Genomic DNA, 26,447 nt, shown 5'->3' on the forward strand with positions numbered 1-26,447 from the left:
TGTATTGTTGTTGTATTATCGAGTGTTTGAGGGGATGATATTCTCTTGCTCTTTTGCATTGGAAACTTCAAATTTACCTGTCTACTCATTTCAATTTAAATGGTTTCTTGCACCTGATTTTTTTTAAAGGTTATTCAAAATAGAAGTACAGACACCTTGCTTTAAAAACTGTATATTATGACCCAGCAAATCCAGTCAATTATGTTTTGTGCCAGTTATCTCACACTCGTGCAGTCAATGTTTGAGCACGACAAAATGACAAATGACTGAGGTACATATAAAAGTTACTTACATATGTCTTTGTGTTTTCAGACATTACCTCACTGGCACAAGAGGCAAGACATATACCTTTGAAGTGCAGAATGAGAAGATGGCACCTCAAATTCTTCCTCTGGGTCCTGATAGTCTCAAACCATTCACTCGCGAATCTCTCGCTGCGATAGAAAAGAGGATTGCGGACGACCTAGTCCGGAAGGCAAAGCAAATTGAAGTGCTCGAAGAAAACCTCCCAAAGCCCAACAATGGCTTGGAAGCTGGAAAAAACCTTCCTCTCATTTATGGCGACCCTCCATCATCTGTTATTGGCGTGCCCTTAGAGGATCTTGATCCTTACTACAAAAACCAAAAGGTAAGACATGAGTGACTACATGCATCACATGTATGGGAGATCAGAAGTAACATCATATCAAAACTGTCAAAAACTGATTGAAAAGTAAGATGGAGATGGAACTTTGATAAGGCCCGGTCTGGCTAAGTTCTTATTTATCTATTTAGAACCACACTTGGCAGATCTATGAAAGCATTATCAATATATGTTTTACCCCTAGAGTCTGACAAAAAGTCTACATAGGGATGCCAAACCATTTTCAGGAGGAGACTTGTTCTCCATTAGACTGTTCTGTAATACACAGCATTATAGTGTAAATAAAGATAACACTGAAGAGAGGACAAAAGTAGGCCATCTTTAATTCTTTAGAAATATACTCTGTAAAAGTAAAACCTTGGGCCAGATGTATGACCGTTTTTAACAGTTGCAAATGGGAAATCAGCCAGTTTGTCATCTCTAAAAAGGGTTGTAGCATGTACCAAACCTATTTTAAGAGTCGGTAACCTGTTACCAACTCGCAAAATAGATTTTGTGAGTCACTATTAGTAAGGGGCGTCCCTTCCTAATAGCAAGACGCAAGGGGATGTAAGTTTATTTTGCAACTGCAAATGTGGTTGCAAAAGAATCACTTTTACCACTAGTTTAAAATTGGGTGTAAGCCAGATGCAAACAGGAAAGGGTTCCCACAGGACCCCTTATCCTTTGTGATTGGCTGTGAAAATGTTTTTAAAAGCAGGCAGTGGTCCCACGTCATGTCTACACTCTCTCTATATATTTTTTCTCTCTCTACTTCAATAAATCACAAAGTCTTGTAGAGCACAGCTTTTCACCCAGGGGTTCGCCAGGCGCTGTGTGGAAGTGTGGGCCTCACTCGGAAAGGTGATGGCAGAAGAGCCAAGTCTTGAGCTGTTTTCTTTAATCCTTCAGGGACGGGGAGATGTGAATGTGAAGGGGTAGGTCATCCCAGGACTTAACGGTGAGGTAGGAGAAGCAGCAACCTCCACAGCACATGCCGTGGATGCAGGGAATGTGGCCCAAGGCAAGGGTGGAGGAGCGGAACTCTCTGGCCGGTTGGTGGAAAGTCAGGCAGCGGTTGTGCTGTAGGTGGGTCTGGTTCTGTGGAGGGCTTTATAGGCGTGTGTGAGGAGCTTGGAGAAACATCTTTTCTGGACAGGGAGCCAGTAGAGGACGCTGAAGTGCGGGTGATGATGGGTCTTTTGGGGAGGTTGAGTATAAGTCTAGCTGCTGAGTTCTGAATAGTTTGGCGGTGGTTCAGGAGCTGTTTGGTGGGTCCGGCATAGAGTGCATTGCTATAGTCGAATCGGCTGGAGATGAGGGCTTGGGTAACTTTCTTCCTGGTTGAGATGGGGATCCATCAGAAGGTCTGGCGGAGCAAGCGAAGGGTGTTGAGGCAGGCAGAGGAGGCTGCATTGATCTGTTGCTTCATGGTGGGATGGGAGTTGCGTGCGTGGGCGGAGGGTGTGGGGCCAAGTACGGAGCGCCACCAGGTATCGTTCCAGGGGTAGTGTTTGCTTCCAAATATGATGACCTCTGTGTTGTTCAAGTTGAGTTTCAGGCAGTTGGTCTTCATCAAGGTGGCGACATTGGTCATGGTGCAGTGAGGGATAGGACGAGCTAGGAGGAGCTGATGTTGAGTCCGTGAGTGCTAGCAATGTTTGCCAGATGTGTCATGTAGGTGTTGAAGAGGGTGGGGCTGAGAGAAGAGCCCTGAGCGATGCAGTATATGATGTCCTTGGGTGCAGAGGAGATGGGAGGAAGGTGGATCCTCTGAGTTTGGCCAGAGAGGAAGGGGGAGATCCAGTCAAGGGCCTTGCCCTGGATGCCTATGTGGTGTATTCTGGTGATGAGGATATGGTAGGAGTCAGTGTCAAAGGCTGCCAGTAGGTTAAGAAGGATGAGGACGGCCAATCTGCCTAGTTCGAGGAGGCATCCGATGTCATCGGTTGCGACGATTAGGCCATTTTTGGTGCTGTGGTAGGGCCTAAAGCCTGATTGGGAGGGGTCGAGTAGGTGATTTTCTTTGAGTGCTTTCTACAGGACTGGGGAGGGGGAGGAGCACGATGGGTCAGTAGTTTTTTGAGTCTGTTGGGGTTGGCTAAGGGTTTCTTCAGGAGGGTTTTCACTTTGGCAGTCTTCCAAGCATACAGGACAGTGGCTGTGGTGATGGAGGTGTTGAGGCTGTTGTAGAGGGTTTGTGAATGGTGAATCGTGTTCTCGGTCTTGGACAGGCTGGAACATTCTTGGACGATGCAGAAAAGTTCCTTGTTGTGGTTGGTGCTTGCCTCGATGCGGGCGTTGAGGGCTTCTTTCTTGGTTTCTCTGAGCCAGTGGTGGGAGCTCTTGAGGTAAGATTTAATGGAGTGAAGGTTGGCGGGGTCTTGTTGGGGCTCCAGTGTCTCTCCAGTTTCTTGCAGTGGCGCTTCAGTGTCAGGACTTTTGGGGTGCACCAGTATGCTTGGATGGCAGGTCTAATGCTGGTGGAGTTTTTCCGGGGGCAATGGTGTCAGCGGCTGAATAGATCGAGTTGGAGAAGTTCTGTACCTTGATTTTGATGGAGTCCTTGGGGACTGGTCTTGCTTCCTTGAGGGCAGCTGTCAGGTGGGGTTCTGTGACTTTGCTCTAGTTGCACCTAGGGAGAGAAGGGTGTCTCATCGGGTATTCCAGTGGGTCATTGATGGCGAAACTAACAATGTTGTGGTCTGTCCAGGGCAGTTCGGTGGTGTGGGAGAACTTGGTGTGGTGGTTGGTGGAGAAAATGGGGTCCATGGTGTGTCCTGCAATCTGCGTGGAGGAGGTGACCAGTTGAGATAGGCCAATGGTGTTCATGTTTTCGAGAACAGTGGTGGAGTTGGTGTCCTTGAGGTCCTTGAGGTGGAAGTTCAGGTCTCCCTGGAAGATGTAGTGAATGGAGTATATAGCCAGGGGGTGGGTGATGAAGTCCGGTATGGTGTTGCAGAAGCTGGGGAGGGGACCTGGCGTTCTGTAGGCAAGGGTACAACTGATGGTTGTTTTGGCGTTGTGTTTTATCTGGAAGTTTAGGTGTTCCATGATTGGAGTTGTGTTGCCATCCAGGGCGATGCAGTTGAGAGAGTCCTTGTGGATGATGGCACTGCCTCCTCTGGGTCTGTTGAGGTGGTCACGGTAGATCATATTGAATCTGGGAACTGTAGCAGTGGCTATGTCGGGTGCGCATGCTGGGGTGAGCTAGGCCTCGGTGATGAACATCACATCGGACAAGGGTGTTTATGGTGTCCCAGATTTCTGTGGCGTGCTTGCAGAGGGATTGGATATTGAGTAGTCCGCAGTGGAGCTGTTGTCTCTGGTGGGGTGCTTGTAGCTGATTGGAGGTTGTGATGGTTCTTACGTTGCAGGAGAAGTGGCAGTGGTGGCAGATGAAGGGTCCTTCCATGGAGCATGGAAAAACGCTGCTGCAGTTGTTGTCCTGAGTCATGGGCTTGAGGTTTGGGATTTCCGTCTGAGGAGTAGAGGTGGTGGGCTGAAGGTCTGGTTTAAACCATAAAAACAGACTAGAAAGCAAAACAAAAAGGAGACTTTGAGCACGGTCAGAAAAGAAAGCAAAGAACAACTAAAACATTGCACAGACACCAAATCCAATTTACAGAAAACAAATAATTAGTTCACAAGTGCCAACCACACTGAAGGGGCTCGCCACCTAGGAAGTAGGAAGCGCAGTACCTGGGCTCAAACCGTACTGCTCCACCTCTGCCTCTACCGTTCTCTCTCTCTCCTTCTCACTGGCTCTGTCTCTCTTTCGGACTTCTTGCTCTCTCTTTTGCCTTCTGTTGTGTAAGCCCTTTGTTTTGGTCTCTTTTCCTCTCTTTTGTGTTGTTGCAGAAATTCTGCTCATGCATAGAACTATGCGCAGGAATCCAGGACTCTTGTGTCTCTACCCATTGTTTTCTATCTCGCCCCTGTCTTTTGTGCCCTTATTTGTGATTGTTTCTGTGGCTTTTCTGCCCATTGTTTGTCTTTTTTGTACCTCCTGGTGGGACTCCTTCCTCTGGTTATGTTTGTTCTGCCTCTTCTTCTGTTTCTAACATTTCTCTGTGCCCTCATTTACTACCCTTTTTCTCCCCAGTGCTCCTTCTTTGTTTCCAGCCTTCCCACTCTACAGCCTCCTACACCCCTCTCTGCCCCACCCAACACCCCCTGACCTCCTCCCCCTACCAGATCCTACTTAAGGGTGGCCTCAGCATGGATGTGCATCAGAAGTGCCGCTAGGCAAGCCCATCTGCGCCTGGACTGCACCCAGCTCCAGGAACGCTTGTTCTTCCACCGCTACCCGCCGTACTCCTGCAACACTACTGCCGCTCCCCACCACACTACATAGGGAGAGCTTCCACCTGCCCCTCCTGCAAGTTTTCATGTACTCTTCCACACTCTGCACCAACAGCACCTCACCCACTAATACACACACAGACAAACAACCACCATCACAGCACACCACACTCACATGAATGCTCCTGAACAGACACTTGCTCGCCAAATATGCCACGGAGATATGGGATCTGCTGCATGGCCAACCTCCAGATTGCTCTTCCTTGCAAAGATATGGCTTGAACCCTACCTTGGCTTCGGACATCACTGCTGCCATCCCCATTGGCTACAAGATCAGCAGGGAAGACCGTCAGCATAAGCCTGGCAGTGGAGTCGCCATCATATTCAAAGACACCAACACCATCTGCTGCACCATCTCCATGGATACCTTCACCAATCATATTATGGAACACCTCACTTTCAAGTTATGCATCACAGCCAGCTTTCACCCTGTGTGGAACCTTCGTGACCCAGGACCAACTTCGCCAGTGCCATCATGGTCTTCATCGCACCCCTCATCATTAACTCCAGCACCTTCATTCCCCTAGGAAACCTCTACTGGACTCCATCTTCACCTCCTTCAGCAACATCACAGTTGACAAGTCATTACCAATGACCTGGACAGATCACGCCCTTGTCAGTTTCAACATTCCAGTCTCACACCACCACAAACCCAACACCACCAGACGTGCTCACCGCACCTGGAAAAACATCACAGACGAGCACTGGGCCTACACCCTTGCCAAGCACCAGCCTAAGCACAATAACAGCTTCCTGACAGCCATGTAGCACTACAGCATCTGTATCACCACATGTGCCGACACTCTAACATGTCTTAAGCGTAATGTCAAGGGCCTGACTACAGGCCTGTTGGTACACATAGGAACTCCAGCTAACAAAATGCCACTGCAAGTAACTGAAGTACAATTGGAGAACAATCCAAGACACCACAGACAAAAGGATCTTCAAATCTCCCCTAAGGTGCTACCACTAACAGTTCTGGAAGACCAGTGACATAATTCCTGCAGAACACATTGCCACAAGCACAAATAGCAGAAAGGAAATCTTCACCATCATCACAGATTTCACTACACCTCCAGCAACATCACTACCTCCCAAGGCCTCTACAACAAACTCTCAAACTTATTCTGTATTAATATAACCTCCACATACAGCAACTTTGATTCCCTCAACTTCCCATTGTGACCTAAGAACAAACTCTGACCACGTGGCCCATCATCACCCCATACGAAACTACTGCAGCCATCAAGTCCATCCACTCACTTCCCCATCTGACACCTGCCTCACCACGCCTTCACCAAAGGACCCCTACCGATCAGAGAATCACCAACACCCATCCTCAACACCTCCATCAACTCAGCCACTTTTCCAGTCACCTGGAAACAAGCCACCTTAAATCCCCTGCTCAAGAAACCATCTGCATAGCCAGCTATGCTTGCCAACTTCAGACCTATCTCCCTCCTACCATACCAGGCCAAGGACTTAAAGAAGCTCATCAACCCACGCCTCATGGATAACCTCAGCAACCATTAGCTCCTTGACACCATGCAGCCCAGCTTCAGACCCAACTGAGGCACTGAAACACCACTCATCCCTGCCACAGAAAACATCTTCATAATCCTAGATAGAAGAGAAATGGTGGCCTTCATAATCCTGGACCTTTTTACCGTATTTGACAATCTCTCATACCCCATCCTCACTAAACGGCTACACAGTATTGGCTTCCTAGGTCCAGCGCTCCGCTGCATCTGCTCCCAACTTACAGATGTAACACAAGCTGTCATCCTGGCATACAGGATGACCATACCTCTTCTTCACAGGGTAATGGCCCGATTGGCACAGAAGCAATCTTTACAACAACCTCACCTGGCATACAGGGTTTGCTGATTTATTAATGCACATAGGCTATGGCCCAATAGGCATGGCAGCAATCTTCACGAAGGCCTTGCCTCGCATATAGGATTACCAATTTAACACTATACACATACGATGACCCGGTTGGTGCAGCAACAGTCTTCTGCTCACTTTATGGCAGCCCCCCTCTCTATTCTGCAGTTACTGACCCATCTCGCTCCTGCCTAAGCCCGCTAAGGTGCTGGAGAAAGTGGTTCAGAAACAACTGGCCCAGTTTTTGGAAACAAACAAACTGTTACACGATTCTCAATCCGGCTTTCGAACCGGTTACAGCACCGAGACAGCATTGCTGGAAGTTTCCGAGACAATCAGGGAATCAGTGGATAGGGGTGAGGAGGCCATGTTGGTCCTCCTCGACCTATCCGCTGCATTTGACACGGTTTCCCATGTCATTCTTATATCTCGACTACAACAGCTGGGGATCGACGGTACGGCCCTAGCATGGATCAAATCCTTTCTGTCCGGACGGACCCAAAGGGTATTGTTACATCCATTTCAATCCGAAGACAAACCCCTTTTGTGTGGTGTGCCCCAGGGTTCAGCCTTGAGCCCTTTATTGTTTAATGTTTATCTGGCCCCTCTTGCCAGGGTAGTTGAGTCTTGGGGAGTCAGGGTGGTCTCTTATGCTGATGATACTCAGCTTATTTTTTCATTTAGAGACCATTCTGACTCCCTCTTTTCCAACTTTCGAAACTGCCTTGGTAACATCTGCACCTGGATGGCTGCCAACCATCTCGCCCTCAACACTGAAAAAACTGAGGTTCTCTTTTTCAGCCAGAAATCTACTCCCCCTGCAACTTTATGGTGGCCCACCGTTCTTAACCCACCTCCTATACCAGTGCAATCAGCCGGTAACCTGGGCTTCATATTTGATAACACCTTGTCTGGGAAAACCCAGGTCAATAAAGTAGCGGCGGCTTGTTTTAATAAACTGCGTATGATCAGGAAGATTTTTCCCTATCTCCCCCAATCTTCCCGTAAAACAGTGGTCCAGGCACTCATCACTGCACACCTTGATTATGCCAACAGCCTTTATGCTGGTGCCCCCCAATATCTCATTGACCGACTCCAAACTATACAAAACGCGGCAGCAAGGCTCATTGGTAACATCCCCCCCCGCAACTCGGTCAGAGCATACCGAGAGGAGCTACATTGGCTTCCCATAGCCCGTCGCATTGACTTCAAGGTTCTGATCCTTGCCTTCAGGGCAATTAATGGCACTGGCCCTGGCTACCTGAGCAAAAGGCTTAAGATATCCTCTTCAGTAAGGCATTTGAGATCCAATAGTCTACGCCTGCTGATCGTTCCTCGATTCAGACTCAAATAATAAATAATACAGGGGTCACCGACTTTTCTCTGCATGCAGGTAAAATACTTGATTGGTACAGCAGCCATTTCCTCACACCTTACTTTAGGAATCCACTCATCAGGATTTTTCCACTGTGCCTCACTCCTTTCAGCGCTCTCCTCTTCCTCACAGTGCACACTGGTCTTAGAAAGAAGGTCGGCACTGATGCTCCAGGTTCCAGACCAAGTGGTCTTGGATTTCCTGTTCCTGGGTGATGTTCCCTCACCCAGCTTGGAGATTAGCAGGCCTTGGCCCCCAGTTCTGGTCACAGGCAGAAATCTTGCATAACCTCTCCTCCTCACACAGCCCGACTGGCTGCTTGATGGTTGACAATTTTTGAGGTCTCCAGCTCCCCTTCTTTATAGTCCATTTCCAGACACCAAATGTAATGCTTCCTTTTTGAACTGCCTTCTTCTCTATTTCGTCTTCCTCCAGAAGAACCGACTACAAATCTGATAGACCTCCAACACAGGCCATGGAAGTGATGTGAGGTTCACACCTGACTGGCAGTCACAGTTACGTGTATCAAAATGTTACCAGATTGATTAGAACGCAGATTGATTAGAATACAGTTCCTGAGGCGGAAGCCGGGAACATAGGTTAGCGCTTCATTTTTCAAATATATTTTTAACCTTCTGTACTTGCTCATTTGCACTTTCCCTACCTGCCTGCATTGCACACTTCCCCTCAGCCGATTTGGGTGCTGACGAGGGAAGCTACAGAGCCGCCATTTTGGGGGAAGTCTCGGGTGGAGGTCTAGTTGTTGCCCTCTCCCGCCCTCAACAGGATAAAATGGCAATACCTGCCCAGACGCCAAAGGGAAGCCCGTCTGCGCCTGTCCACGACCAGAACGCGGCCGGGGCCGGACACTCTGTGCGAAATACCACTATTCAAAGGACCACATATAGCCAGATGGGGATATTTGCACTTAGACCTACGGGTTGCTCTCATCCCCTGGTGTACCCATCTGAACCATGGAGTTTGTCCTTTTCATGTAAGTGGTGTGGTTTCTCTCCAAACATACATATCGAACATGATAAACATCTTTCCCTGCCCAACCCAACCCCATCTCGGGGTCCTAGAACGGGGATATCTCTTAAGACAGCACTAATAAATTGCAGATCGTTGGTCAAACATTTAGATATTCTGCAGTCTTTAAAGGACAATGATTGGGACCTCCTTTTCTTGACAGAAACTTGGTTAAGCGAGGAGACCAATCCTGCCCTTACTCTGTCTATCCCTGATGGCCATAGTATTATCTGTGCCAATCGGCAGAATGGTAAACAGGGGGGTGGAGTGGCAATTATTTACAAAACCACATGGACGGTCACCTCACCACACTACGATCAAATTGATTGCATTGAAGGTCTTCCCTTCTGCATCAAACTATCGGCCCCTATTTCATGTGCTGGCCTTTTGATGTATCATCCCCCTAATTCCAGCCCTACCCATCTTCCAGCCTTGATGGATTATATTACCCAAGCATGTACTCGGTATGCTAATTTTACGGTTCTTGGAGACTTTAACTTACATGCTGAAGATATCTCCTGTCCCATCAGCTCGAATTTTATCTCCACTTTGGCAGCCTGTGATCTGACCCAATTAATTGCTCTTCCCACTCATAGAGCTGGCCACACATTGGACTTGATATGTTCCAACATTCCCGATATCTCGATCGAAGACCCTGTACCGGTCATATGGTCTGACCACTATCTCATTCCTTTTTCCATTCAAATGACCCATTTTGACAGACCCTCTTTGACCCCTAAGGAATTTGGTAGAAATTGGAGTAAAATCTCTCAGACTTCTCTTCAAGAGCACTTAAAAGACTCTAGTCCGCCTCCCACCTCTGATTTGGACTCGTGTATTTCCAATCTTAATGACTGGGTGGGCGAGGCAATCGAGTCACTAGCTCCTCTTAGGCCAATCAAAACCTTTAGGTCTTTACCCGCAGCCCCCTGGTACTTGGACGAACTTTGACAGAAAAAGTCCACCTGCAAAGTCCTGGAACGCCGCTGGAGACTGGGGTACTCAATAGAAAGTAAACTTGAGTATCGCACTGCCCTTAAAGAGTACCGTAAACTGATCATAATACAAAAAAGAAGTTTTTTATCATACAAAATTGATAAAGCCAGTACCGCCCCCAGAGAGATTTTTACGATTGTCAGATCTTTCACTGACACACAAGCCTTGAATCGACACCAGCTGGTGTCTCAATCTCTCTGCACCCAACTCTCTAAGTTTTTTGAGGAGAAAATTGCTCTCATTTATGCCTCATTTGCAACCAGGGACAGCTCTGATATCAAGGAGGCACCAATGGACCATAAGATCTCAGTCCCAGTCTTTTCCGAATTTTGGGAAATATCCAAAGGAACTTCCCTTCAGGAATTGCTCAAATGCAAATCTGGATCTCCTAGCGACCCCTTGCCAGCAAAACAATATAAAGAATTAGCAGCTCTTCTCAATCCCCATCGCAACCCTATATGGAATGCCTCTCTTAGCACTGGTATTTTTCCAGAAGCATGGAAACATGCTTTTCTGGTTCCGATCTTAAAAAAAGCCAATGCGGATCCAGAGACTCCTGGTAATTGCAGGCCGATCTCCCTCCTCCCCGCCCCAGCTAAGATTTTGGAAAAATTAGCTCATCAGCAAATTGCTAGCTTTATAGAGAACCAGGGCCTCCTTCAAGATTCCCAGCATGGTTTTCGCTCAGGCTATAGTACGGAGTCGGCCCTGATTGAAATGGCGGACTCTGTACGGTGAACACTTGACCGGGGCTCGAGGGCGGGGCTGGTGCTGCTTGATTCCGTTCTGGGAAGGACATGGCTTTTGTAGTTCGGACTGGACTGTTCCCATGGGGCAACAGGGTCAGAGCTGATTTGCATATCGCCATTGTCTAACCCAGGGTGGTGTGGAGTGCAAAAAACGATGGATTTGGGCCCAGATCTTTTGACTGGGGGAATATGTGACATTGATCCACATTCGGTCCATCACTTGTTGTTTTTGCAATTGCCACCCTAAGTGCGCTGGGGATGCCCAGACGTGGGTCCCAGTCACTCCACACCACTTGGAGTCAAGCTAGCCGGGCTGATGAGAGGTGTTACCTCGAAACCGGTCCGGTCCTCGGATGCTTGATTCCGTTCTGGGAAGGACATGGTTTTTGTAGTTCGGACTGGACTGTTCCCATGGGGCAACAGGGTCAGAGCTGATTTGCATATCGCCATTGTCTAACCCAGGGTGGTGTGGAGTGCAAAAAAACGATGGATTTGGGCCCAGATCTTTTGACTGGGGGAATGTGTGACATTGATCCACATTCGGTCCATCACTTGTTGTTTTTGCAGCTGGATTTATCAGCAGCATTTGACACTGTCTCTCACTCTATCCTGCTGAGAAGGCTAAGCTCTATTGGAATCCAGGGCACGGTCCTTAAATGGATAGGCTCTTCCTCGCGGACCGTAAACAACAGGTTCATACCCCTCCCTTCACTTCTTCAGTTAGGCCACTGAAATGGGGTGTTCCTCAGGGCTCCTCGCTAAGCCCCCTCCTGTTTAATGTGTATTTTACCCCTTTAGCTGAAATGATATCACACTCTGGCATTAAAACAACATCTTATGCCGACGATATTCAGCTGCTTTTTACTTTTGAAATGGATGGATTTGAATTTCCTCAGCCTCAATGCGGGAAGAACCGAGGTTTTATTTTTTAATCAACCATCTCCATTAGATTCCAACTTATGGTGGCCGGAAGATCTGAGCCAGGCTCCTACCTCGAAGGACTCTGTTAGAAACCTAGGGGTCCGATGGGACCACCGTTTATCCTTTGGGAATCAGGTCCAAACAGTATCTGCAGCATGTTTTTCTAAAATTAAAATTATAAAAAAACGTATAAACTATTTACCCAGCGCTAACCGCAAAACAATAGTCTATGCACTTATAATCTCGCATCTTGACTATGCCAATGGATTATACCTAGGTTTGACAGCAGGACTGTGCCATAGATTACAGATAGTGCAAAACGCAGCTGCCCGTCTGATCGGTGGTATCCCCCTCAGGCAACACATTTCCCCTTACCTGCGAAAATTGCACTGGCTCCCTGTTTCTAAGCAAATTGACTTCAAAGCCATGACTCTGGCCTACAGGACGACAAAAGGCAAAGGCCCAGCTCATCTGAGGTCAAGTCTCTGACCATACAGTAACTCGAGAGTCCTCCGCTCAAACACTATGCTGTTACTTGCGACTCCTAAATTTAAAAAAGCTCGATCGGGTGGCAAAACTTTTGAGGTATGTGCCACCCAACGCTGGAATAAGCTTCCGCTGTACCTTTGGATGAGCTGATCGGAACCCTAATTCCGCAGATCCCTTAAAACCTTTTTATTCAGCCTGTAAGCCTCTGTCTTGGTCCATCTGCCTCTGATCAATCAGCGCCGGGACACCCCATTGGGGTAGCTGCACGCTTTATAAAATACACAAAAAATAAAATAAAATACCCCAGGGCCTCAGCCCCACTATTACTGATCCTTTTATCAGCCCCCATCTCCAACCTGAGATGTTCCCACGCTCCTTCCCAGTGACCTCTCTGAGATGTGCCCAGTACCCCTCCCAATGACCTCTCTTTGTGTTTGAAAGCTACTTTTTTGATGTAGCTTGAAGGGGGTCAAAATAAGGATGCTTCATTTGGCCACTAGGAGCCCAAAAGTTAGTAATAGTGAAATCTTACACCTTTTTGGGGAAGATAATGTGTGGAAAGTTAAGTGAAAAAGTCCCTGTGGAAAGCCTATTGTCAGGCAAAATGTTTGGGTGCCTCTTATAGGGCCACTGGAAGAAGACATTTCTTACTTGTAATAGAGGTTTAGCAAGCCAAAATTCCTGCCTCTTTGTTGTACGGATTTGAATCGATTGATGTACCTAAATTGGATTTTCGGAGTATGATGGAAGGCCGTGTCCTCGGAAGCATAACGTCAGTTAGTACAGCATTCCCCGTTGTGACTTTAAGGCTTGACTTTGGCCTGAGAAGTGCCTTTGTCCAGGGTCTGGCAGGGGGGGGACGCTGGGTGGGTTGCCTTGATAAGAGGCACAATGGCTCGGCAAGGTTTTGTATAGTGAAAGAAATTTTGGATGGGCTTAAAAAAGAATTTCCTAATTTATAGAAATGTTGTGGTTGCGGCCGATTTGCTACAACTTGATCCATCTTTGATCCTTACGTTAACAGAGCAACTAAAAGCTGGTCTGAAACAAGCTACATGGGCCCTGACCTTTTGCCTAGATAGGGAGGCTTGTACTAAAAAAAGGGGGTGTCATTCCTCTGTAGACTCCTATATGATAAAGAGAGCTCAGGCTTTACATCTTTAGGAATTTTCCCATTGGATTGAGACACTTTTGACTCCTCCTAAGACAGGATTTGCCCCAGTTAAATCCCCTCTTGGCCAGATGGTATGGCCCTTCGATAGTCTGTAATTTGTGTAAAAATGGCCCTCACAATCTTAACCAAGTTCTGTTTGTCTGCCCTGCTTTATTATGTTTGCATATTTGGTTGAGGCCTGTATGTTTGCAATTATCTATTCTCTCAGGTCAGGTGTATGCCCATTCCGTTTTGCAGATCGCAAATTCGGAGTTTCTGCAACTCGCAGTTGGCAACTTGCAAAATGGATCTATTAATGTGTACCAGACAAATTTACTGATTCCCGAATGTCTTTTGTATACCGCAAAATCACCTTCAAGTCTCTAAGCGCTTTTAAAGACAGTGGCCAGGATCTCTGACGGCAACTGGTAACACAAGGCAGTAGATTACACTGTAGCTAACGCCTCCCTAAATAGAAGCATTTTAAGTTGTTGCCTAAAGGTAAGGAGGACCGGTTCCCTGAATAAGTGCTCAGATAAATTGTTCCAAATTTGTGACAGCATGACAGAAAACGATGTGCCCCCTTTGGATTTGGTGGTGTATCTGGGAAGGACTAGGCGGCAGGCCCCACATGTTCGCAGTGTCCGGCCTGGAACATAGTTCTCAAGGTGTTCTTATATGTACACTGGGGCTTGGCCGTAGATTGCTTTGTGGGCAATACAAAAGCCTTTGAATTGAGCTCTCTGTTTAAAGGGGAGCCAATGCAATTTATTTAAAAGAGGTGTAGCATGGATCCTTCTGGGAAGTCTGAAAATGAGCCTGGTCGCATCATTCTGCACTACCTGTAGTCTCTTGATAAGTTTCTGGGGGAGACCAATGTATAGGGCATTCCCATAATCCAGCCTAGAGACGACAGTGGTGGATACAATCACCTGTAGTGAGGTGGTTGAAAGAAGAGGGGCAAGTTTCCCATACTGCCTAATAAACCCTATACAGGTTCCCACCACCGTGGTGACCTGGCTGGACATGGACAACTTTGAATCAATTTCTATACCTAGGCTTTTTCTGACCGGCACTGGTGTGGGGGTAGCGCCCAGTTCAGGTGGCCAAAAAAGGTCACATCAAGAGCTGCTTTTTGTGGGAATGACAAGCACTTCAGTCTTGTCAGGATTTATTTTCAGAGAATTGGCTGTCATCCAATTCACTATCAATCTGAATAGATTTTGTGCCGATTCCTGGGCCAGACTAGAGTTGTTTATCCGGATGAGGAGTTGGGTATCATCTCCATAATTGAAGACCCGGCAATCCATGTGAGCCAGGGTCTCTACAAGGTGTTGCAGGTATATGTTAAAGAGGAGCAGGGACAATGCGGAGCCCTGGAGTACGCCGCAGGTAAGAATGCCCTAAGTCGATGCATGCTCACCCAACTCATCCTTCTGAGTCCGGTCTGATAGAAATGATTCTAGCCATTGATGTGCTAGCCTGCTGATGCCCAGGTCAGAAAGACGGGACAGGAGCTTTTTGTGGCTGACTGTATTGAATGCTGCTGATAGATCTAATAAAATCAGGGCACTCGTTTTTTTGTTGTCAGCCATAATTCTGAGCTCGTCAAGTACTGACAGCATCACTAGCTCAGTACTATAATGGGCTCTGAAACCCGCCTGTTGTGCTTGGAGTAGCTGGTGGTCCACCAAATAGGTCGAAAGTGTCCTCAGTACATGTTGTTCTATCACTTTTGCCAAGATGGGGAGATGGGAGATAGGTCTATAATTCTTAAGAGTGTAAGCATCAGCATCTGGCTTCTTTAGCAGGGTGGTGACCCTGGCTTCTTTTAGGTTGATAGGTAAGTAGCCGGTTTCCAGGGAGTTGTTCAACAGCATAAGAATCTGTTTTTCCAGCCCTGGAAGGGCCATTTGGAAAATCCTCGGAGGGCAGGGGTCTGCTGGGGAGCCCGATTCGGTGAGACTCATTAGTAGAGTCAGAGAGGCTAATTCTATTTTAGGGAAGTTTGTGAGTTGAGTACCGGGGGGGAGGACTGGGTCTGGAAAAAGCCCTGGTTGGTCCAGGTGTTTGCAATTTCTGAGATGATATCCCTAACTTTCCAAAGAAAGAATGCCTGTAAGACGTTACAGTCGATGGGTGCGACCGTAGATTTTATCTCAGACTTTTGACTTAATTCTTTCAGAATTATGAACGTCTCTTTCTGTATGTTAACTGCCTCTGTGATCCTTCCCTCTTAATACTCGGCTTTCCTAGTTATAATGGCTTGCTTGTAAGAGGTGAGAAGGGCTTTAAACACAAATGGCCTTCCTCATCAATGTTCATGAGCCAGGGCCCAATTTGTGACCTATTAGGAATGGCCAGCACTCACAGGGATGATGGCCTGCTGGAGTCAGCAGACCACTATCTCTGTGACTGCTTATTAAATAAAGCAGTTTTTTAATGCAGCCCCTTTTCGTTAAAGGAAAACAGGATGCATTTAAAAAAAGAAAAGTGAAGCATTTCAGTTTCATTTTTTTAACAGTAGGCAGTGCTCTGTGCTCCTAAATAATATTTTCGCTGCCCAACTCAAAGGGGAAGGCATCCCCTGAGGACGCCTTCCCATTTGCGACTGGCTTACCACCTACTCGAAGTAGGTGGTAGCTGCATTTACAGTCGCAAAACAATGGTACATACCAGTGCGACTCGCTATTTGGAAGGGATGCTCTTAGCACGCCCCTTCCTAAGAGCAATTTACAAACCCTATTTTGCGAGTCGGTATTAGGTTACTGACTCGCAAAATAGGGTCTGTTCTTACCAGAACCCTTTTTAGCGTTCACAAACACACCAATTTTCTGTTTGCAACTGCTAAAAAGGGTTGTACATCTGGCCTCAAGTCTCAACCAATCCTTCGGTCTCTTTATGCACCTCTGAATGAAATGTTTTGCCACAGAGTTTTCAACTTTTTTAAGTGTCTATTAAAGCAATATTAATGATGCTCTGGAGGACTACAATGTCACCTAAGCCAAAACTTCCGCTTTTATCTCTTGTTTACATCTTGTCTTGTTGCTGTTCAACCAGGAGGCTTTCTTCATATAAAGTTTTTTTCATATTTTGCACTAGAAGCACTATAGCTACTTTATGTACTCCTTGGTGCAATATCTTGCAATATATTGTGACATTATTTAACATGTATTTTGAACTTTGTTTATTTTTTATTGAATCATTGGATCCAATTTTGGGGGAGGTTTTATGCATTTATGTGTACTAAATCACAATTCTGTCTGCTGCTTAATCAGTGACAGTCGCACTGGCGCCTCCGCCACCCAAAGAACCTGCGTGTGACGTGTGACGACTGAGTCCCCTTTTATCAAGTTAGATCATCGCCTGGATGGCACATGATGCCATCCTTAAATGAAATACCAGGCTCCAACTCATACTCAGATGTATGAGGAGAGAGCAGACACAGTTGCACTGCTGGGTTTGCTATTAAAAAAACCTGTGTGCCAATTTACTCCTCAGCTACTCTTATTACAAGCATGAATTGAAACAGATTACTTGATCCATCCCACACTCACAGTGCCTCACTGCCCTCTTCAACCCCCACAACCTCCACCACACAATACCACATATGTGTACCGTGCTAGATCCCTGGTCCTGATGATGAGTTATAATTTATGCTACAAGGTTAGAACGCTGTTGGCGTTCTAAACAAGCATACCTGATATTTAATGATTCATTCCAAATGCTTGTAGTGTAAGAAAACATTCATACTGATTATTTGCTTTAGGTTCTCTTGATCTCCTGAAGCTGTGGTACACACTACCTCACTATTTCTCACCTTTGCACCCTGCGATTACAATTTTGAGCACTTTAGAGGGGCATATTGAAATGTTTATTATGTTTATTACCATTCAATTTGATGTAACTGTGGATTGCTATACATAAATATCATAACTCTATAGATAAACATTAACACCCTGTTCACATTAGCCAGGCATTCGAAGACTCACATTACCTACTGAATAACTGGGGGCCACATGTACGTAGCTTTGAATTTGCGATTTCCATATAACGAATTATGAAATCGTAAACCAGCTACGTACTACAGTGTGTTTAACACTGTTTGCGATTCCCAGTCGGGTGCAAATGGCCTACCTCACTAATATGCAGGAGGTAGGTCGCAATTTGAGACCTATTGGGAATTGCTAAAACATACACAGGGAGGGAGTCCTTTGCGTTTCAAACATAACATGAAAGGTATTATTTTCATTTTTTAAGAGTAGGTAGTGGTCTGTGGGACCACTGCCTGCTCTTAAAAAACATTTTTGCATGCATTCACAAAGGGAAATGGGTCCCATAGGTATCCCTTTCCCTTTGCGATTGCATTAGCACCAAATTGAAATTGTTTTTTAAAAAACTGATCTTTTGCGACCGCATTTCATTCGCAAAACATTTCTACTTACCACTGCAAGTCACTATTAGGAAGGGACAACTCTTCCTAATATCGAATCGCTAACCCATTTAGTAATTCGATAATAGGTTACCGAATTATAAAATAGGGTTTTGTACATAGGAAAAAGCTTTTTGTGGTAGCAAACGGCCCAATTCTGTGAATTGGGCCATTGGTGACCAAAAAAAGCTACGTACATGTGGCCCTAAATATTTTTGTATCTTTTTTCACTCTCTCAAATACTTGTTTGTACGTACAGGGCCTCATTTAATAAACTCCTTGCTCCGCAGGCACGTCACGTGGCGCAGAAGCATGCGTGATATTTGGCTTAATGCTGCCTGATAAATATCAGGCCCTTTAACGCAGTGCTCTGCGTTAAAGGGGCGTGCAATGGGTGTTGCTGGGGGTGTTCCCAGCAACATCCATCACCTTTTGACACTGCCCCAGAATTACGAGGAAACTGTAAATCTGAGGCAGCTCTATGTGTGCTGTATTCTGCAGCACACATAGAAAGAGGTAAACGCCTCTTGTGATTATTCTTGTACAGAAAGGTTTCGCTTCCTGTACAAAAATAATCATCCCCGCAATGCAGGCACCCTTGCACCATGGTGCAAAAGACCCTGCGTTGGTGCACGGCAGGCCATTGTGCGCCGGCGCAGGGGAAAGGGACAGGAATGCACCGTATCTTATAGCTATGGCACATTCTTGCCCTTTTCTTTTGCCGTAGAGAAAGCTGCAGGAAGCCCTGCTGCGCTGCCCCCCGGTAAAACATCATAAATGAGGCCCACAATATTAGCCCAAGGCTCATTATGTGCATAGATGGTTAATCTTGTTCCTCATAAACTTCTACATAATTCCATAAGGTCCGGCAAGGTAATAGGACATTTTAAGATGAATATTTAGAATTACAATTTTAGTTAACAGTAAAACAACACAATAAAATATTTTGCAGATGCTGCATGGACATGTTCTTTTTTAAAGATTTTCGTTCACCACTGGACTTTTTCTCTTTTTTACTTGGATGTAGTTTTAAAAAAAATGCAGCAAACGTGTGGTAAAATGAATAAAGAATGTAATTTAATATATTTTTTAAGAATTGCAAACACTACCTCTCATACAGTGAGAGAGAAAAAGAAAAAGAGAAGAGTGTGTGTGTCTTCAAATGGCACTGTTTTTTTCCATGACAATGATTAAGCCGGGTTCCACTACCTACAATTAACTAGGAACCATGGGTCGATCGGTCTTTATTACCTGCTGAGAAGTGTAAAGGGAGAAATAACTCATTGTAGGAAAATCCAACAATCTGTAATAACTGTGCCTCAAAAAGGATCACAGACTCCGAGTTCCAAGTTAGTGGGTTCATTACAAAGCCAAAAACCATCGAATGTACAAGCACCTCAAGAAGAGGTTGTAAAAGTATACAGGAACTAATACAAAACCATATCTAGGAGTGTCCTTAATCCGATGGACCATGTAAAAGTTGAAAAGTTCCAAAAATAAGACACAAGCAAGGACTGCTCCAATATTTAAGTCAGACTTCATCTGTGGCTGAAAAGTGAAAAGCATTAGGCTATCCCTACTCTGTCTCTAAAGTGACATCCCTACTTAGCATTTCCCTGGCAAGATCAATAGAGGTGTCAGCTCATGTAGACTTCCTAAGAAGTACATTCACCATTTTGGGTTAAGTAGCCGAAGCTACAGAACTTGCTCTAAGATGCTCTTTTCAGATCGATTCCTTAACCCCTTCTCATACCTCATCCTGTCTCCTACCTCCCTGATACTTGCTGCCTCTCCTTCCTTGGGGTACTGTCCCTAATACAAATTGCAAAGATGTAATACATGCCCATAGAGCACCTCACCTCAACAAACACCTCTCCTAGGTAGTTTTCCACTGTCTTTCTCACTTCATCCAGTGTTCAGCTGTGTGACCTTGATTCCCAGGCCTCCCCGGTGAGAAAGAACACCAACTTCCAATTATCGACATTCCTCAGACAATGTAACTCCTTACCTCCATGTCTAACTTCTAAAATAAAAGGTGTTAGTTCTAACTAACAAAGGCAGCTTCTTCCACCTGCAACTAAAACATGAGAACAGAACAACCTTGCATGCACATGAAATTCGCTGACTACCTCCAAATGCGAGAGCTTACCAGGGAAATTACATTTCCAGGCCGACATAATTTGGCCAACATAAGAGTAAAGAATAGGCCTTTCATTTATACAAACATGAACATTTAATTTAGGCCTTTACACATCAAATTATACACGCATGTTAATAATGCTTTGCTTTGCAAACATCTAAAATTGTTACACGTTAAGCACAACTTATCATTTTCACATGCAATCTTCATCATGGTGCACGTTTAAATCAAATTATACATTATACATAGACTTTTCACTAGGCAAATGCAATATGCTAAAGGTTACAGTTTCCGAATAAAATTCCATTTAATTTCTCTTCCATGGCACAAAATCCTTTTTTATCCATTCACATTTTCGTTATTACGAGACATTTCTAATGATCAAAGTTAATACAATACAGGTGTATATGTATGTGCAGACAAGTGTCATCACAACAATTCACACTCCCTGGAGAAAGTACCAACTTAAACAGAACTTGTAGCCACTTTTCCCTGTCTGAACCTCTCCAGGCTTTTGATATTCTCATAATGACTGTCTTGCAGTCTCTCCATCCTTCACTCTTGCTCTCTAAGTGATCTCTCAACTCGGTTCGCTTTATACCACTTGTAAACTCTAACTAATCCCAATAAAATAATCACACAAACCACCACTATGATAATAGGCTTCGACATGTAACCAAGAATTCCCTTTCCAAGGGAAGCAAACCAACTTCCTACCTTACCAAACCCTTTCCCACTTTGTCCCAAACTACTTCTGTAGCTAAATCATGCACCTTATGATAGATTTCAGTGATGTTACTTTTATACTTCTCCAGATATTTACTTTTATCAGATATATAAGTACAGTACTGTTGAACTTTCAGCATTTTACAGACTCTGCCCTCTTTTGCCAGTAGAGCATCTAAAGCAAGATGATTCTGCATCACCATAGCACTTATCAACACCAATTCTCCATCTACAAGCAACAGCGACTGAGCTGTGTTTGCTGACAACTTCTCCACAATGGTTGGTAACTTCCTAATTTTGATATCATTCAGCACTACTCCCAGATTTGATATCAATGCTCCTAGAAATGTCCTCCACAATCTCCCCTGCATTTGCACCTCGCTTCCTTCTAGGATATAATCCACCATCCAAAGTCCTAAGTCCTCCACATGATAGATTTTCGGAAACACTACTGCTATATAGCACGTACAATACCAATTCAATGGCAATTGTACATAGGCATATTTCCTCATCACAAAATACACATTTGGAACCACTTGTATGGCATCCTGCAAAAAGTTCTTCACTGTAGCCTCAATAGTGAAAGTATGATCACACGCACTCTGTCCCACAAAGACCTTATCATAATAGGTCTGAACTTGTTTCACACACAGCCTTCCCCTCTGCTCAAAATTCTATTGGAAAACTACTCCCTTTCACTTTATGTGCTAACTCCTACTTGGTCCACTCAACTTTACCTTCTTTGTCATAACCATTTCCAGTTCATTGTCTATGTCTAACCTCTACCTGATCTATAAATTTCTTCTCTACATCTGTTAATGAGTATGTTAAGTTGGGACGATGTGCATAAGCTGTATCTAAAGTTACAGTGGTATTAAATACTTCCCTATTCTAACTTCCTGCTTATAGTAGTCATACTTGTTCAAATGCGTATAAGCTGGAACCTCTGAAAGCACTACATCATAATTGGAAAAGTAATACTCATAGTGACCCTTATCATAAAACATACTAAGCAATAAACTACATGTAATACCACACGTCAAAGGGAGATGATGGCTTTGAATAACCTCCTCTACAGATGCAGGCAATTGCATACACACACCATTATGTTCACATATTCATATAGCAGCTTTGCATATGCATTAAGCGTGTAATTACCTCTAGACAAATCTTCATGCAGCATATGTCTAGTTTGATCTAGCATAACTTATTCAGCTCCTACGATACCTTCTTTTGCACTGGAGGTGTGGATGTCCCTTGTACTCCCACTTCCTCAACTTCTGCATCATGTGAAACTTTTACAGACACAATAATATGTACTGCTATTACAACGATCACCCCTACTAGGAGTGTACCTATCACACATTTAGACCTATGGTTTGAATTTCCAGACTCCAGTTTCAGCTTGTCGGCGTGATCCAACAAGAGGATGCACTAACAGTCTCTTTTTTTCAACTCAGATTGCTGTTCAACCAGTTTGAACACAGTCCATTGACGTGCTGGAAATTCTTTCACAGTTTGTAGCTCAGATTTTGAATTACACAGTTCAGAAACACTTCCTTAGCCCTCTTCCTTCTTCTACGGAAAGATCCCTGATTGTATTCTTTTTCCATTCGGACCTTGGTTATCTTTTTTAATGCTTATTTACACTTCACAGTTCAATCACAGTCTCTTATAAGCTCAGAACTGATTTCAATCAATACATGCTGAAAAATTTCAAGACGAACAGCTGCAATTTCCTGAGATGGTGGCTGATATCCAAAAGTTGGAGAGGACAGTTCCTAAAAGATCAGAATTCACACTCTGCTCAATATCGAAGGTCTCAGAATAGTTATTGTTAGTAATCCTCCTATTTCCAATCCAGAAACTACCAGTCCCACATCAATTTTCAACTCAGGTGTTCTGCTGATCACTTGTGAAGACCTCAGTCTCCCGGCCCCCACTACTTCCGGAAGAAGTAATCATGTAAGTCCACTCCGGGGTAGCGTATCTCTGGCAAGGCACTCTTACCCTCCTTGACCTTCTTGGACCTTCTTGAGTTTGCTCTGCATCACTCAATTTAGATTCAGATGTCTCCGACACAGGAGCAAAATCTCTATTGGGAGCTAGTCCCAGATTCAGACTTTTTTGTCTCCCAGGCCACGTGTCTTCTGCAATATCAGCCTTTCTCCTCTGCTCCCGCCCACTTTGTGCACCAGTTCCTTCAGCTGAGTCTGACTCTATATCCTTCGCAACATTACCTTCTCCCTCAGAGTCAATACCTGGGTCTTGTATAGACTGACAAACCAACCAGACAAACACACTTTTGCCATCCCCATCTTCAAATTCCCATTAATCTGCTCCACAATACCAGAAACCTCTGTTCGATAGCTACAATGCAGTCTTTGATCCACATTTAAGGCAGCACAAAGTAACTTCCTGATTTCACTATGAAGTGTGTTTCTCTATCCGACTCCAATGAAGTTGGAAAACTGAACCGCAGAATCAATTCCCTAAACAACAATTTTGTTACTGTGAGGCTATCACATCTTCTTGTTGGGTACACTTCCACCCATCGTGAGAAAACACACACCACAACCAAAATGTACCTCAAGCCATTGCACTTAGGTATTTTGATAAAATTGAGCTGGATTTTATTGGACGGCCCTCCAGATCTCCCAATGTCACTCCATACAACCACAGTTTTCTTTCCAGCATTAATTTGCTGATGTAACACACCTGTAACACACTGCTTCAGCAAACGCACTGAACCGTGGATTGTACCACGTTTGTCTGAACACTTGCACCATAGCATCCCTTCCAATGTGCAATGCTCCATGAATCTGTCTTGCCATAGGACTCAACAAATCATCAGGTAACACTGCTGTTACCTGACTGTAATCACTTGAAACCCAAATGCCATTTTCCCTTTTCTCACATCCTGCTCTTAGCCATGCAGCCTCTTCCTGCTCTGAAACTTCTCTCAGCATTAGCTCATCCCAAGTGTCTACCATGGCTAACATCCTGTTGAGCTTGGTTCTTTCTGGGCTCTCTCCTACATATTCTTCACTGAAAATGCACCCTTTTCAGTGCAAAAACATGCAACTTTACATATTGAGTTCCTATAGAGACAAAGTAATTTCCCCTCCCATGAGCTGCACATTTTACCACAGAAATTTCTTGTGGACGCTGCAAAGCTTCCAACAACTGTCTCACATTTTCCCCGTTACTGTTGGGAGATCCTGATGACGTTAAAAAAATCTCTGTGACCATAGCTGTCCGAAGTCATGAACCACACCAAACCCATACTGGCTACCGGTATAGATGGTGACTCGGATTTGATCAGCATAATCGGACAGATTCAAACATAGACGGGCGCGTTTTTCTTTTGATTAATTGTTCCTCTAAGTTGGTGAGAAATTGGGAATTAAAGGAGCCATAAAGTGGCCACTGTAATTCCGCATTACTTTGTTTTGTATATTTTATCCAGAATGAGGAAAACATTATGGCAGAAGGGCCATGTTTCACATACATCGTATGGCCAGGGGTCCCTTCTGGAGGAAGCAGACAGGCCGCCTCCAGCTGGGAGTCCTGCGTACACATACAATAACATAATCTCTTGAACTTACTACTGACTGGCATGCTTAAAAAAATGGGTAACAGACACCAGCGAGTTTTTAAAAATCACCTCACTTGCTTGGCTTTTGCAAAAGTCAATAACAACAGAATCATACAGAACAGACACCAGCGAGTTTTTAAAAACTCACCTTGCTTGCTTGGCTTTGGCAAAAGTCAATAACAGTTTGACTGTTGCGAAATTCAATAACAGAATCATACAGACTTGGTGGGTGATCAGTCCACCCTTACCTTACAGGGGTAGTTCTCTTCTGCAGACATAGGGCTGCGTCCTGCTCCAGAAATTTTTTGCTAGGGGACTCCAGCGAGAAAGCAGTCAAATGGCCCAGACTGGGTGGGGAGGAGAAGCGGGTGAGTCGTTCGGCTTACCAGATTGCACAAATCCCTCGGGTAGGGTACCTCTGTCGAAGTCTCTCCGTGCACCCCCTCACATCCACCAGGCCTGACCTTCGTGCTCGTGGAGTCCCTGTTCAGGCGCCATTTGAAGAACAGGTAAAACCCACCTACTGGGTCTCGGCGGCGGAGGAACTGCCCAAGTCTTCCATACCTTCGATACTTAGTAAAAAGAGACACAGGAGCCTTCGTCTGCAGGAGGAACCCAGATTTATTCAATAGCCCGGGCTACGGAACAGAGTCCCAAGCTAGTTAGAGACAAGACAGAGGAGGCTGCTGCTGTACTCCGCAGCTTACAAGCCTTTTATACTTTTTCATCTCAGTCTTTTGACTGTTAGTTCATTGTTCAATCAGGGCAGTGTTTGTAGTTGATAACCAGATCCAGACAACGTTTGTAGATGGTGACCTGGTCAAGGCTTGGTACACAAATCATTGTTCACTCGGCTTGATCAAGGCTCAGTCTTTCAGGTAATTGTTTAATCACCTTGATCAAGGCCCAGCAGTCAGACAATTGTTCAGCTAACCTGATCACGGTGTCAAGGATGTTTACCAGGCTGGGAGCAGGAGATGGAAAACAAATCATTCACACAGGGTGTGAGTGTCTCATGGCTTTCTGTTGAACTGCAAGAACAGGGGGGTTGGGTGTACAACAGTTCCTGGGCAGAAATGCAGGCTGCAAGATGGCTGTTGTCTTGTTAGTTAGATTTTCCTCAGGCATCAGCAGAAACGACCATTGTGGGTCGTGTGGAAGTGTTTGACACGAGATGGCAATGAAAAAGCAATGGAGTCTCGGTACAAATGATGCCGATCAGAAGAACACTTTTCCTCAACTTCATTACATACACTGCTACCCAATTACACTCTACTCCACACAGTGCTACTCTATGTGCTTCCATGCGATGCTACACAGTCCCACTCCATGCCACACAATGCCACTCCACACAATAACACAGTTCCACTCCAATCCACACAACTCTACTCCATACAATTCTATTCCATGCCACACAATGCCACTCCACTTCCTGCTGCACAATGTCTCTCAACAAACTGCCACTCCATGCCACACAATTCCACTCCATGCCACACAGTGCCAATCTACACAATTCATCTGCACTCCACTCCACACAATTCCATCCCACTCCTCATTACTCTATGCCACTTAATACAATGACACACAATGCCACTCCACTCCACACAATTCAACTCCATTCTACAAAATCCTACTCCCTGTCACACAATAAGACTCCATGCCACACCATGCCACTCTACACTACACAATGCCACTCTGCTCCACTTTATGTCACACAATGCCACGCCACAGAATGCCATTCCACAAAGTGCTGTTCCACTCTACTCAATTCCACTACACTCAATTCACTCCACTTTACACCAGACAATGCAATTCCACTCCACTCCACTCCACACCACACAATCGCACTCCATTCTACTCCATGCCACAGAATTCCACTCCACTCCATGCCACTCCATATCATGCCATGCAATGGCACACCACACAATGTCACTCCACGCAACACAATGCCACTCCACTCCATAC

At 45.2% G+C, this 26,447-nt stretch overlaps 1 protein-coding gene across 1 annotated transcript in view; it reads left to right on the forward strand.

Annotated features, from left to right (window-relative positions):
* SCN4A (sodium voltage-gated channel alpha subunit 4) overlaps positions 1-26,447 on the forward strand; it is a 1,232,571-nt gene that overhangs the window by 422,243 nt on the left and 783,881 nt on the right. The window contains exon 2 of the mRNA XM_086923780.1: positions 313-628. Coding sequence (XP_086779906.1) covers positions 371-628 — 258 coding nt within the window. The 5' untranslated portion in view covers positions 313-370. The remainder of the gene's footprint in view (positions 1-312; positions 629-26,447) is intronic.

The sequence above is a fragment of the Lissotriton vulgaris genome, chromosome 5 (genome assembly GCF_964263255.1).
Source record: "Lissotriton vulgaris chromosome 5, aLisVul1.2, whole genome shotgun sequence".
Taxonomy (NCBI): Eukaryota; Metazoa; Chordata; class Amphibia; order Caudata; family Salamandridae; genus Lissotriton; species Lissotriton vulgaris.